Raw genomic sequence first — 15715 nt, 5'->3', positions numbered from 1 at the left:
AACTCTTATAATTTATGAAAGGTATAAAATCTTAAAGAAGCATTAATTATTACTCGAGCCAAATCAAACACAATAAATAACAACTTATACATATATATTATTAGTATTAGTAAGACAAAATTAAATTTACATATATCTTTGCGTCATTACATAATAATTTTTTAGTTGGTTCAAAGAAATAATTGCAAACTTTTCATATGCAACAGAATATTATATTAAAATATAAATGCTGAATCTCTACAACAGTTACATGTTCGTTTTATATATATAAATATCTTATGCGTGTAACTTTTGTTGGCTGTACAGAAATCATTCACAAAAAATGGTTATAGTTGAATACTTCAAAAAGATTTTTTTGAATGACGCATTTCTAAATACATCACTTACTTATTCAAGTAATATAATTATTTCGACCTTTATAGAAATATGAAATGCAAGTAAATGCTCTTAGTAAGAGATTACATCTACTGAGAGATTACAATTTCTTATAATTCAGTTGCTTCATACGTATCACCATATTCTCCTATTATTTATTAATAATATATTTATTAATAATATTGCGTGAATAAAAATCCGATGAATTCAGAAATGCGAAATGCATACAAGGAATTTCGAATACTATCTACGATTTCGTGTCAGGATACACGGTCTTTTAAAATTAATCCGCATACTACTGCTCGTCCTTGTCTTTTGCACCATGCTTCAGAATTCGAGTGAACTCCAGATAGTCGAACATCGAGCCTTTAATTGGTGCTTCGCGATACATTTCGTCTACGTCGTCATCCGTGAATCTAAAGATAAAAAGAATTCGTTTTGCATTATACAAAAATCTTAAATATATATTATTAATATCATATTTAGCAGATTCTTAAAAGTATAATTAATAAATATTGAATATAGAAAGAATAATCAACTACAGGCATGTTCCGATATACATTGCTAATATTGAAAAGCTATAGTTTACGTTACGTATGTTATATATTTTCAGTATTAGGGCAGAGTAATATCAGAACATGCCCTTTATAGACAATACATACTGGTCAATTATTACAATTATGATAGTATTATTATATAATTAACAGATATAGTAAAATTGTATATTAGCCAGTTATTACTGGCTAATCATTGCTTGATCTCTCTTCTTTGAACAAAATCTTTGTGCAAAGAAATGAAAAACTTAATTCTTAAATATTTTACTAACTCTGCTATAATAATTCGATAATTTTAAATATATATTTATAAATATATATATTTATAAATATATATATATTTATAAAAAAATATATATTTATAATTTGTGAATTTATCTGAAGTATTGACGTCAAAGTACATATGGTTTTTTATCTACGAACTATTACCTGTCACCCATTGTCGTAAGCAATTCACGAAGACGTTCTTCATTTATATGACCAGTATTTTCTTCATCAAAACAACCGAAAGCATTCTTGATTACATCTTCAGGATCAGTCCCTTGTAATCTCTCTCCAAACAATGTCAAAAACATTGTGAAGTTGATAGGTCCAGGTGCTTCATTCATCATTGCCTCTAAATATTCATCAGTAGGATTCTTACCTATAAAAGTTTAATTTATTAATTAATCTAAAATTAAAATAAATCTAAAATTAATTAATTAAATTAATTTTTTTTCAAATTCCACATTTTATTTCGACTTCAAAAAAAAAGTAGGGCATTATTTTTGTGTAAATAAGTCGTAAAAATGTGTCATTGAATTTTCTGTGTTTGCTTACCCAGGGAGGCAAGCATGTCGTGCAAATCTTCCTTGTCAATAAATCCGTCGTGATTCTGATCGATCATGTTAAAAGCCTCTTTGAATTCTGCGATCTGTGCCTGGTCGAACATCGCGAAAACATTTGATGTTGCACGTTGAGCACGTTTCTTTGTAGTAGCACGACGTCCGGCAGTTTTACGGGAAGACATTTTGCACCTACAGAAACAAGAATTAAATTTAATTATGTTTCTGAATAATCTCATATTAAATCTGACAAATTAAAAAAGTCTTAATTAATGGCATTTATGAACATTTTCTATTTCTGCAAATTTATTCATAAAATGTTATAAAATTGATCTTATATGAATATATATTGAATATTAAATAATCTAGTAAAATCTAAATTTCTAGTAAAATTATTTTTTTCATAAATTTTGAATTTTATTTCTTTTTTTTTTTAGAATTTAAAATAATCGACAATTTATTGTCTATATCTGAGACATTGTGTTTTAAAATTAAACCAATTTTTCTAATAAATCATACATTTGAAGAAACAATACTTGAAGCGCATACTTTATTCGCAGAGCAGATATTTCGTAGAAATAGATTGTTTGTTTGAAAAATAAACTGATTTTTTTCATCCCATAAATTTAGAATTTTAGGGAAACAAAGACGCGTTCTTTTCAAACAAACATCACGACGAGACAGAGAACTCCCAAGTTGCCATTAGCGTTTATTTTCGGCTAATCAATTCAGGATATCCAAGTGACTGAAATTGGAGTAAAAATAAGACTTGGACGGAAACGAGACTAAGGGTTCATCACTCTCTTTGTATATTCAAATGCCCTCTGCTTTATATACAATTTATTCCACCACTACCTATAGCTTTTATCAGCCAAATTTCTTATTCATTTTCGATAAATATATATGTATTTTAAAAATATATCTACTTTAAAAGTTTAAGAAAATTGAATAAAAAAATGTTCAAAGTATATGTATATAATATACTTTTTTAATACTAATTTTTAAAACATCTTTTTCTCATATAATATTTTTTACTCATAAAATATTTATTATTACGTACTTTGTACACTTTAGGAATATTTCGTACATTTCCGTTTTCTATATTTAATATGTATAAAATATATATGCATATAATTTGAGAAAAATAAATGGAATTTTCCTTAAAAGGAAATACACTCGATAGGTTGCGAATTCTGCAGTAATTTTTATGTACTCGCGCTTACTCATCTCAATTCGTCCTACTTTCCCCTCGTGTCTCTTTCAGTGCTGTCAAAATCAGTTTAATAGTACGAAAATTTTAGTATATTACAAATTAAATTGCGATAAATTTATTTGAATACTTATAATAAATTTATTGTGAACACAATAAATTTATTGAGTTAGTGCTAGTCTATTTTTAGTGTACTAAAATTAAAACCATTGTTTCGATTCTGACTACACCATGATGCCTTTTGCATCTTTCGCTATCTACGGCACTGCGCACGCCACGACACTTGCATATTTCTTCCAGACTCGTATATGTAAATATACATAACCTAACCAAGAAATATCCTGTTTACGTTCTATCATTTTTCATTAGGAATAGCAATCTTTTTTGCTTTAATTAGTCACGACTAAAATTGTGTAAACTGTAACTGAATGATAATGGCCGCTCTTTCAAGAGTAAAATGTGCTGTCAAATCGTCGAGGTTTCACATGCTGGAACTGTGTTCAGGGAAAAATACGAAGATTTTGCTCGATAGCCCGATTATTCGCCCGATTTAAGGAGATAGGCCGAAGCATACTCACTCGGTGAACAATAAATAGAGACTCGGAAAACGTCTAAAAATTGGAAACTAGAACGGACCGAAGCTTCACGATGAACACTGAGTCACATTCGCGTCACTCTATGGTTATTCACCACACCCGATCAACTAACACCATCTACTGGAAGATGGTGCTGCTGCTGGTCAAATGGGTATACGAGAATCGCGAAGTTTGTAAATGGAGAAAATATCAGGCCATTGCCAATAGTCGATCAGAATCAGAATTGCGCTCTGAATGACAACACATTAATTTATATATTACAAGCAAATAATAATGAGATTTATAATATACATTTTTTTGTGAAAATTGCTATATTTTAATAAATTTTGAACACACAGAATTTTAATTGAAATTTTTCGAATTAAAAGCAGTATCGAGTATATATTAAAAAATTAATATGAAAGAAAATAGGCAAGATATTAATAATTAGAAACAATATAATATTTATAAGCTGTTGAAACATAATATTTACATATAGCAATAGTTTACATATGTAAATGTAAAGCATATTTAGCTGTTAAAAGTTTTTTGACTTATAATTACAGTCCTGAACTCACTTCCATACATGGATTAATGTAACTTGTACTGACTTGCAACCATATAAGGATATAAAAGAGACTAATAATATACTTATCGTTTCGTAATCTTTTATAATCTCGATCTTGTTAATTTCCAATCACTAAAAACTGAAAAAAGTATTTTTAAATTAACTATTTTAAAAATTCAAAAATTTATTTATATGCAATTTTTATGACAATAAAGAAAATAACTATTTTAGTCGCAAAAAATAAAATGTTTTTATTATATTTATCAAATCAATAATCTCGCAAATATTTAATATATATATTTTATTATAATATTTGTCAGAAAATTTAAATGATTATAATAACTCTATAACTTGAGTTTCTTCTCTTTATCTACGATGCAAATTGTGCACTCTTGAACGCAGTTACTAAAATAATGAGTGCTGAAGTTATTATTAACTGTAATAGTACATTGTTATTTATCAGATTATGTAAATATAAATCATCTTACCTAAATACTTACCTAAAAAATGTTTAAATTAAATATACTTTACATTTGTATCTAAACTTTTACGATATACATTGTATATTGTTTTTTCAACAGCCTATAAAATTTAAATTATTTCTGAAATTATTTTTTGAAATTATTTTACCTTGCCGATAATTATTTTGAAGTATATTTATATAATCTTTTAGAATACATGAAATCTATTATTTATTGAACTGCATCATATATAAATATTAAAAAATTATTATTAATCAATTTTAAATTAATATCAGTAACAGACAATTTATCTTAATTTTTTGCTGAAAAAGTAGAGCGAAATAAAGTATAACGAAATGTTCAAGTACAACAAGAGCACTGTTTTCTTTATTTACGTTACGACCGTAAACTTATACTACAACGTATCACTTAAAGTCTACGTATAATATAATAAATCTAAATGATCAATACACCGTATATACAGAATCGTACACACATATAGTTGATCCTCGGAGAATATAATTAATTAATTAATTAATTAATCTCCTTGAAAGAACGAACGTCGTCAGCATACAATCCGCTTTAAAATCTTTTTACGCTCGTCCTTTTATACATTCTCTCGCGAAAATTATTTACATGAATTATTGCATCCTCGATGGGCGATAATATATAAATAACGATAACAAACTCTTCGGTATTTTCTGTACATAAAATCCCGGGAAAAAATGTTTTATATATAATTATATTATTATACATAATTATATGTGAAATATGTCCATTTTTATACATAATTAAATTAGTGTACTAAAATTCTCTCTATATAAATTTATATATAAATTATAAGGGTTCATATATAATCATGTCAAATTATATATGAAACATTATACATATGTATATATATAAAGAAATATTTATTATATATATAAATTTATATAAATTTATATAATTATATATAAAAAGCACTTTTATCTAATTATGTATGGACATATTTCATATATAATTTTATATATAATTTTGCGATTATATGCATAATTTTATATTATTATATATAAAAAATTTTTTCCCGGGGTATCGTCTTGCGAACGGCGAAAATTGCGCGCGATTCTCGATGAAGACAAAGAGGGCCGATGGAATTTCGAACTATCGCACAGATACGCCGTTGATAGTTATTCCGTTTCTGTTAGGAACCGGTTCAGCCTCGTAATGTCCAGATCTGCCGTACGTTCTTCTCGGCTGTCCGTTGTACCTGTTGCAAACATATTAATTTATCAATTAAAATCATATAAATTCTATTTATCCTCTCTTTTAAATTAAATTATTTTAAATTATATAAAAAATTTTTTTTAATCTATTTTTACGGTACATAATTACGCATAATTTTATACTAGCAGTTAATTTAATAAAATTGTTATTCCAATATAAATTTTATAAAATTCCAATCACTCTAATTGATATTATATAAGATATTATATCTTATAGTTACATTATTCATGGCTCTATAGTAAATTCTTTAAATATTCGCAAATTTACCTATATGCACTACCACTTAAACTGTATGGATTATCATAGAGACCATCTTCGGGGACATTTTCATACATAGTATTAGGCGTGCCGTCGTTCAATGTTGCGTAAGACATAACGGCAGCATTTTGATCCTCCTTTCTTTCCGCTGCCTGAACATTCTCGGTATTTTTCACCGGCGTAGCTTTTCGCCTATGTATATGAATATATCGGTGCGTTAATACATTTTCAAATTATTTTTGAGATCTATTTTGAAGAACAATATATTATACTTACAGCCTAAGGTAGACTAGTCCGAGAATAATTAATATAAATATAATCACGCCAGCTCCGATACCGACGCTCGTCCCAACACCTTGAGGCTCTGCCACTTCGTTCGCAGCCACTGCAATATGAATAATTTTTTTATATTAAGTATTTTGAATGTTTCTCAATCTCATAAACAAATTTATTTTCCCGAGACATTAAAATTAACAGTTTGCGATTTATTTCGAGTTGCTTACTACTCTTGGTACTTGATGAAATAATTTTTTAATATTTTGAAGAAACTATATATACATACATACATATATATATATATATATATATATATATATATATAGTTTCTTCAAAAATCTAGAATACCTAATATATTTTATATTTAATTATATTTAATAATACCTAATATATTTAAAATGTTTGAAATATCTTAAATAATTAAATATAAAATATATTAGGTATTCCAAAAGATATCTTACATTCGCATTTTGGTTCCTCGCCGTTCCAAAATCCTGTGTCCATACACTTTCTCAGGAATATGCCGACTCTTTCATACTGCGGTAAACAGTGATACTCCGCGGCTCCTCCGTAAGTCGTCGATCCATTCACTATTATCACTCGACCGTTCTCTATCGATCCCGGATGCTTGCAGTCTACAGCTGAAAAATATCGCGAATGAATCTTAAGCTCTTTTAATTTGTTCAAGAAGAAGAGTACTTATTACACACAGATTAATTTGAAAATATGAATATCCTTGAAAATATTTTTGCAGAATGTAATTTCCTTAAACGTATAATAAAAAAGAAAATTTTAGAAAAAAATGATTACGAAAATATATGGCAATATCGTTGAAAATATATAGTACCTCAAAGATAAATTAGAGAGATTTCTTACGCTAAAAATAAAAAAGTAATATTACTGATGGATAAATTCCTTACAGAAACAAGCGGGCGTTGTGCCGCTCCAAGATCCATTTTGTAAACAAATCCTAGTTTCATTTCCTTCCATGTAAAATCCACGTGGGCAGCTATAATGAGCCACTCCACCTACACTGTGAGTTGATACTTGCGTCGATAGTACACCGGTTTTCTCAGGATCTTTGCATCGAATTTCTGTAAATGTAGACTCTAGTTAATCTCGCTGCAATTTAATCCCATTCGGTTGCCATTTTAATTTTGCTAAATATACATAATATAATATAATAATATAATATAATATAATATAATATAATATAATACAATATAATACAATATAATATAATATAATATAATTATAATTAATGCATTTTTAAATAAAATAATTAAACTAAAAATTGTTTTCTTTACTTTTGACATTAATGACAGTTCGGCTATTCAAGGTTTAATAAAGAATTAAATATCTCTTCGAGATTACCTCGACAGACAGGAGTATCGCTGCTCCAGGTACCGTTTTCAAGGCACAATCTTCTGGCAAAGCCATCTAACTCGAAATTACCGTCGCATTCGTAAAGTGCAGCTGCACCATAGTACGTTGCATTCGACGTCAACGTGTAATGTCCGTGTTGAATGTGTTCGGGTTTACCACAGTCAACATCTGTTAGAAGAATGCTTGTATAATAAATATCACATTTGACATTTTATTTCTAATTTATTTATAGCTTTAAAAATCGTGAATAATATTTTACACAATATCCAACAATTTTTAGCTAAAAAAAAATTTATTAGTTATTAAAGGAGAGGATCCTTTGAATGGGTCGTTAACCGTTATTTATCCTACATAAACTAACATGTGTATACATAATTGATTGATCCGATAGAATGCAATTTCCGATGAGTTAGAGTGTCTAGATATGTATACTTACAGACGCATTGCGGTACTTCGCCGCTCCACTTTCCATTCTCCTCGCAGGTAGACAGAGGTTCTCCGACCACTTTGTATCCTCTCTCGCACCTATACTTTGCTAAGGCCCCGATCTTATATGAAGTCGCACCCGTGTTTGAATTTTCCGCGGTTCCTGTGCGAATCAGTGTCCTTCCGTACATTCGATCGTTTCCGGTCACCGAAAGAATTCCGTGTTCCGCTAGTACAGGCTCCGTACAACGAATCTCTGAGATGAGAAACATAATAAATTTTCATGAAATCTGAGCGCATATAAATATTGGATTCTCGTAAAACTCGCGGCCAAGTTTTTGTAATATATCGGGAAAGTCGATACACAAATGTCAGAGTGTCTAGCAGTCAGGGAAATCTGGAAAACCGGGCATTGTCAAGGAATTTTATAAATTTGGAATTGTCAGGGAAAAAGTCAGGAAATTTTACTATATTTATCTGGATTTTTTCACATTATTCTACATTTGTCTCAATAATTTGAAATTTTTTAGTAAATAAATATAAACTTTTTCTTGACTCCCAGCACGCTAATTTTCTGTGTTATTAAAAATTGATTCATCTACAGTGAATAAAAAAAGTGATTATTTAAATAATTTATAGTGATATGTTTGTTTTGATAATCTTACATAATGCAGATTGTATAATTGATTTAAATTTTTGTTTTAACTTCGGAACCTTTTCATTGTTGACAAAAATAAAATATCTCAAGAATTTCATGATTTAACATTTAATTGGTTTATTATATATATAAATGCAAATTATATATTTGGAAAAAATAATACTAAAAAGTCAGGGAAATAATTAATTTCTGGTCTTGGAAAATCTGAAAAAGTCAGAGGATTTTTTTCATTGAGTCTGCTGGACACCATCGTGATCGTGTCTTTTATGAACGTGTTTTATATAGAAGAGAAATATGAATAGATTTTCAGCTATAATATCGCGCAACTCTTTGAATTTCACTTAATCTCACTTTAATGATACTTTATGATACGTTCATACCTTCGCATTTCGGAGTAGCGTCACTCCATTGACCGTTGTCCAGGCAATATCTTCTTGAAACTCCATTTAATCTGTAATTCCTCGTGCAACTGTATGTAATTTCACTGCCCAGATGAGTCGTTCCGTTCGCATAATCCACAGCACCATTCAAAACCGGAAGAACCTTGCCGCAATCGATATCTGTGATATAATAATTATTCTAATCAGTATAATCTTAGGAGCGATCAGAACACAATTAAAAAATATATGCATATAAGGAGAAAACACATTCTATTTCTATATTATAAAAGAAATTATAATTCTACATAGAATTACAAAAAAACATACATAATTTTTACAATACATATTTTTAAAAATTTTATCATACTTCAGATATGGATTTCCTCTTGTATTATCTATATAGCTATATGTAATTCAAAACCCATTTTAAAAATGAATTTTTTAATGCGGAAAACAATAGCAATTTGTTTGCAGTTGTTTGTAGTAACAATAACTTCGTTTGTTCATCAGTTTTATCAGTTAAAAAATGTAAAAAATTAAAAGGATGACTAGCACCCGACTTTAAGATTTTTTAAATCCTCTTGCGCAATCTTTTTTAGAATCGTTTGTAATTGTTTTTAGCATTCGCAATAGAAATTTATATCGATGAAAAGTATTTAAAAAATCTTTAAAATTGACGAAAATCACTTTTGACAATTTCTTTAAACTATTGTAATTTTTAAACCGTGCAACTACAAACGAAACGAAAATCACTATACAAACGATTCTAAAAAAGACTACGTATTCGGATTTGAGTTATGATAAAGTTGGATGTTGATCATAATTTTAATTTTTTTGATTTTTATGACTACACGAACGAAATACTATTATTTTTTGTATTAAAAAATTAATTTTTTAAAGTCAGGTATACATTCACATAACTGAAAACGCGACATTTTTAAGTGCGAATAAGTCTTAACCGGAGATAGATCGATATCGATCTTAAAGCGAAAAATTTTAAAAGTGACCAGCTTTAAGATATTTCAAATTTGCTTGCATAATCTTTTTTAGAATCATTTGTAATTGTTTTTAGCATTTGCAATCAATATTATTATTAATAGAAAAAGCATATTTTTCTAAACATTTTCTTGAATGCTAATAAGCTGCTCTCAATTATAGGCTCTCATTTAGGATCTCATTTAAGACCAAGGCCTTTAATAGCAAAGACGACCTTGATTCTAAATCATACTACTTTCATAATGTAACGCGATTATGTCACTCGAGTTGTTTTGATCCGGGAACAAATTTTGTATAAATAATTGTATAATTATACATATATATCGTAAAATTATATGTGAAATTTGTCCATTTTTATACATAATTATATAAATTTATAAGGGTAATTATATATAAATAATAAAGGTTCATATATAATCATGTCAAATCATGTCATATATAATCATGTCAATATATGTATACATATACATATATATATATATATATATATATATATATATATATATATAAATTTATATATATATAATTATATATTATATATAAAAAATACTTTTACCTAATTATGTATAGACATATTTCATATATAATTTTGCAACTATATGTATAATTTTATATATTTCTATATAATTTTGATATATAAAAATTTTTGTCCCGGGGATGGAAAATAAGTACAAGAGAGATTGACTTACACTCGCAACTCGGAACTTCTTCCGTCCATTCTCCATCTTTGCCGCATGAATGCTTGGCCTCACCGTGAAGTAAATAACCCAAGTCGCAGTGATATTCGATAACACTATGAACACTATGATTAAGATCATAGGCCACCACGTATCCTCCTCTCGGTACTTCCGGTTCCTCGCACGTAATTACTATATAAAAAATATATATATATATTCATAAGTATACAGAATAAATTAAACATCATACAAAGAAATTTTTTTAATGAAAAAAAGACAGTTAATATTTTTTATTCTTTTGAAATTATACTTTTCAAATATAAAAAAAAAGATTTTTTCTTTTCTATTAAAGTTTATTATTGCGTGAAACTTTTCATAAATATAATTTTAATCTTTTCGAGAGAAACTAATTTTTGTTAAATAATTCTTACATTCGCACGATGGCGCATCCTGACTCCACTTGCCCTCTTTGGTGCATTCTTGTTTTCCTTCGCCTATCAACCAGTAATCCTGTCGACACGTGTAGACGATTAAACTGTTCACTGTAGTCGTGCCGTTAGTTAAGACGACTGTTCCGAACTCAATCTGAGCCGGAGCCCCGCAATCGACAAATCGGCACTGCGGCGTCTTGCCGGACCATTCGCCCCCGATATTGCATGTGAGAACCTTAATTATCAGATCAGACATATAAAATATCTCTTATCTTATTTGCAAATATGTATTTATATATGTTAAATTTTATATATGTATTTTTAATTTTTTTTCATTCATATATATACATATATACATATACAATATATACATTTATTAAATAATTAATTTAATAAATAGTTAATATATAATTTAATATATATTTAATATATATAAGTAGATTAAATTATATATTAACTATATAATATATATTAAATATATATTAAATAATTAATTTAATATAAAAAATAGGAAAATAGGAAATAGGAAAAAATTTCGTAAACCATAATTTTTAGCATAACTAATTAAAAGACGAAAGCTTACATTATCACCAAACAAAATAAATCCATTTTGGCAGGAGTAAGTAGCAATAGAGCCCACTCTTTTTCCGTTAGTTGTCACAACGCCGCCATTCACTTCCGGTGGCTCGGGACACCAGTCAACTGTAAAAGTAATTAGTCGTGTAATCGCAGACGGAATGACAAGGTGGAAAGTATACTAAAGCGCAACTCTTTATTTACACGCTAACATGAAATTAATAATGTCTAATTAGCAATAATACATGGGATTTTATAATTATAATTAATTAGATATAGTATCCACACATTGTATGCAGAAAACAAATGACAAGAAGTTGATATTGGTCTATTAATGATCTTATTTATAATAAAATTTATTTATGAAAATGTGTACCTTATTTTTCAAAATTTATTAATATATTTAATTTAAAAATATTTCTCTGTGAGTGTATACAATATTTAATTTTTTATGCATTTAAATGCAATTTTGCAGTGGCTAAATATCTAATTCGCAAATATCTTTTTCAAAACGTGTAAGAAAAAATTTGGAATAAGTATAGTTATATATAAATGTGAAAAGCATACTCTATACTTACATAGACATTGGGGCTGGTGTCCGCTCCAGATACCACCGTCTCCGCATCTTCGTCTTGTGTCACCCACTAGCGTGTAATTTTCTTTACACGTGTACTCCGCGAGAGCACCGTGCGTGGTTCTGTCCTTGAGTAAAGTGACAGCACCGTTCTCCAAATCCGGTAGAACGCCGCAGTCGACAACTGAAAATATTTAAAAGATGACGAAGGTCGTTCGTGATGAATGTGGCTCATACATTTACGCCGTATGTTTAGCATTAAATATAATTGTGCGATTCTTATATACGGATAACGTAATACAAAAGACTTCTTTCTGAAACATTCTTTAAACACCTACGTGAAGAGAATTAACCTCTTTAAATATTCGAAAAAAAATAAATTTTAATGTCATTTTACACATTAATCTGTTTTTTAATTTTTATTCACACACATATCTAATAAAATAATCATTTAAAAAATTCAGAAAGGTAGAAATTTAAAAAATAACTTTACACTAACTCTTAATTTTTTTTTAAATAATTTTCTATTATTAATCCTCTTTGAAGAAGTTAATTTCACGTATAGATTCTTTCAACATCTTTTAAAATCTTATGTTGTTTGTGAGAAAATTAAAAAAAATTATTATATAATTAAATCGACAAATATAATGATAATTTAATCCAATCTTGATATTATACAAAATGTATCAAAGATTGAATTATTATATTTAATTATATGACTCTGTCTTTCTGTAACTCTTCATCTCTAGTGATAAGGGCACTGAAAAAAAATTTGTTAACTTAACTAAACCTTTCAATTTATATATAAATATTATTTTGTTAATTGAACATATAAAAATATTTAAATTAAATGTAACATATTAAATCTAACAAAACGCATATTTGACTTAAATACTAATATATGTTCAATTAACAAAATAGTAATTTAGTTGAAAGGTTTAGTCAAGTTAACAAATTTTTTTTTCAGTGGGTAATCGATGAATGAGAGAAAGAAAGAGGGAAAGAGAGAGAAAATTTAAAGTTAAAAGACAGAACAAGGAGCGATCATATTTATCACGTGACGTTATCTAAGAAGGGGAATGACGGGCATTGACCAGGGCGCGCCTTTAAAGTCTCATACTCACATTTACACGTGGGCACGTCGCCGCTCCAAAAACCGCTCGGTCCGCATATTCTGGACTTCGATCCAACCAACATATAACCGTCCGGGCAAACATATTCTATCGTGGAGCCTATCGTTCTCTTGGATCCCACAATCGTAGTATTCTCCGATTTTTCGGGACTGCCACAGATCGGCGGTCCTGCAAAAAAAAAACGAATAAAATAAAATGGTATATGTTTTTAAAAACATGGTATTTTTATGAAATATTTTTGTGCGCAGCTTCGTTTTTTTTCAACAACGGTAAGCGAAAATTTTTTTTTCGTGAGAACCGGATTTGCCTCTGTTCACATAAACAAAATTGCTGTCCACACTTACTGCTCTGGCAGATCCAGTGTAGATAATCGAGGTTGCAACCGACATCATTCCAGAGCCAGCCGCGACCTCCGTCCAGCACGACACAATTTTGTTCGCCGTTGTAATTATTCGGCTGGTCTTTGCCCCAGGATGGCTTCTGCACAATCTCGCCTGTAATAATGATCATTTTGTGTTAATATATTCTAACCCGAGATACACTCTATTTTTTAGCCTTCTTATTTTAATGATAATTAAAAATATAATTATATTATATATAATATATAATATGATATAATACATATACATATATATATATTATATATATATATATATATATATATATATATATTATGTATAATATTAATACAAAGAAGTTAAAAATTGATATAAGATGACAACATTTTTGCAATGAAATTATTTACATTTTTATATAAAGCAATTTTGAATTTTATTATTTATCTAATTATATTTAATTAATACTATTGATTACTTTATGGTGTTAATGACGGTTGACTTTGTAAGTAAAAGACTATTTATTAATTGATGCACGAACTGCACCTTAGAAGATGTAACTTCCTGTGCGATTTCGACATGGCAAACTTTCACGTTCTATTTATCGTCAGACGATGCTTCGGCTGCAAGCCTGTAACGATTCTACCTTGCGATACAATTTGTTCTGTTGATTATACGATACTTGATTGATTCATCATTACGGAACGAGATCGTCGTCCTTTCGAAGCTAAAAGCCGGAATACGAATTTGCAAAATCGCCCTTCCGAAATAACACGATGTCGCGTAATCATTCTGTAATTGCTAGATAATCGCCGGACAATGAATCGACAATCGGATTACCGAATCTCACCTCGGATTACCCAATTCCGCCCTCTCGGCCCGATTCTCACGGGTAATAGTTAATAATGGGAATAACTCGCCGAAACTTTGCCAACTTACCGTCAACCCATCGCCACGTTCGAGCCGTGATCTGCGGTTCCTTCTGGGCTCCGATCCAGACCAGCTGGGTCTTCAATTTATCCTTTCGCCTTTCTAAATTATTCAGGATAAATATAGATGATACGCCCTGTGGATATTATGAATATCTTTCATTAAATGCTCTTTCGTCTGCAAGAACATTTTTTAAAGATTTTTCTTTCTTTCTCTCTTTTAATTTTAATATGAATAAACTGTATATTCATTTTTAAATACAATTTATAGCAACAATCTCTCTATAATATATATTAATATGTAATATATATCATTAATACAATATAATATATATGCATGTTATTTTTTTATAAGTTTTAAATATTAAAAATATTTTTTTATTAAAATATCTTCATTAATTTTATTTATAATAAAATTTTTATTTTTTCTATAATTTTTAGATCATCCTATAAATATATCTACATACATATAATCGTATTTAAAAATTATTTGACACATATATGTAAGATTAATATACAATATTTTTAGAAAAGAAAATTTTAAACATAGAAATAAATAATAATAACCTGAAAACCATGAACGAGATCACCTCCGCGGTTCTTGCAATAATTTCTCGCCTCTTGGAAAGAACCACCCTTCTTTACTATGAATTCATAACACGTGGAATTGAAGGCGGTTAAGTCGGCTTCAGCGGGCGTACCGGCATGTGCACACCTATCTATCGAGAATTCTGCAAACATTTATAAATTTTGTTTAGCGTTTCTTTCATCGAACATGTGATTATTCTAACATGATCAGAATTATACACTTCCAATCACACATCTTATTAGGAAATATTTACTGCGCCTA

At 28.7% G+C, this 15715-nt stretch overlaps 2 protein-coding genes and 1 long non-coding RNA gene across 4 annotated transcripts in view; 1 reads left to right on the top strand and 2 right to left on the bottom strand.

Annotated features, from left to right (window-relative positions):
- The window catches only part of LOC146722210 (uncharacterized), a 57523-nt gene that overhangs the window by 1805 nt on the left and 40003 nt on the right, over positions 1 to 15715 (top strand). The window lies entirely within an intron of this gene.
- sqh (myosin regulatory light chain sqh) lies at positions 191 to 3665 on the bottom strand. The gene is made up of 4 exons (XM_029307780.2): positions 3542 to 3665; positions 1749 to 1945; positions 1359 to 1572; positions 191 to 791 (listed from the first exon to the last, which is right to left on the bottom strand). The coding sequence occupies exons 2-4, from the start codon at positions 1936 to 1938 to the stop codon at positions 671 to 673; spliced, it is 525 nt and encodes a 174-aa protein (XP_029163613.2). The 5' UTR covers positions 1939 to 1945; positions 3542 to 3665; the 3' UTR covers positions 191 to 670.
- Positions 5532 to 15715, bottom strand: part of fw (CUB and Sushi multiple domains furrowed) — a 34224-nt gene continuing 24040 nt past the window's right edge. For both annotated transcript variants that reach the window (XM_029307770.2, XM_029307771.2), the window contains 16 exons: positions 15433 to 15596; positions 14876 to 15002; positions 13946 to 14095; positions 13593 to 13769; positions 12473 to 12652; positions 11902 to 12020; positions 11319 to 11553; positions 10900 to 11079; positions 9215 to 9394; positions 8187 to 8432; positions 7739 to 7918; positions 7285 to 7458; positions 6826 to 7005; positions 6365 to 6473; positions 6098 to 6280; positions 5532 to 5813 (listed from right to left, as the gene is read on the bottom strand). In XM_029307770.2, coding sequence (XP_029163603.2) covers positions 5708 to 5813; positions 6098 to 6280; positions 6365 to 6473; positions 6826 to 7005; positions 7285 to 7458; positions 7739 to 7918; positions 8187 to 8432; positions 9215 to 9394; positions 10900 to 11079; positions 11319 to 11553; positions 11902 to 12020; positions 12473 to 12652; positions 13593 to 13769; positions 13946 to 14095; positions 14876 to 15002; positions 15433 to 15596 — 2690 coding nt within the window. In that variant the 3' untranslated portion in view covers positions 5532 to 5707. The remainder of the gene's footprint in view (positions 5814 to 6097; positions 6281 to 6364; positions 6474 to 6825; positions 7006 to 7284; positions 7459 to 7738; positions 7919 to 8186; positions 8433 to 9214; positions 9395 to 10899; positions 11080 to 11318; positions 11554 to 11901; positions 12021 to 12472; positions 12653 to 13592; positions 13770 to 13945; positions 14096 to 14875; positions 15003 to 15432; positions 15597 to 15715) is intronic.

This window comes from Nylanderia fulva, unplaced genomic scaffold, assembly GCF_048542155.1.
Source record: "Nylanderia fulva isolate GAGA-0341 unplaced genomic scaffold, ASM4854215v1 Scaffold35, whole genome shotgun sequence".
Taxonomy (NCBI): domain Eukaryota; kingdom Metazoa; phylum Arthropoda; class Insecta; order Hymenoptera; family Formicidae; genus Nylanderia; species Nylanderia fulva.
Note: the sequence above shows the minus strand (reverse complement) of the source record. Positions and strands in the feature narration are given on the sequence as shown.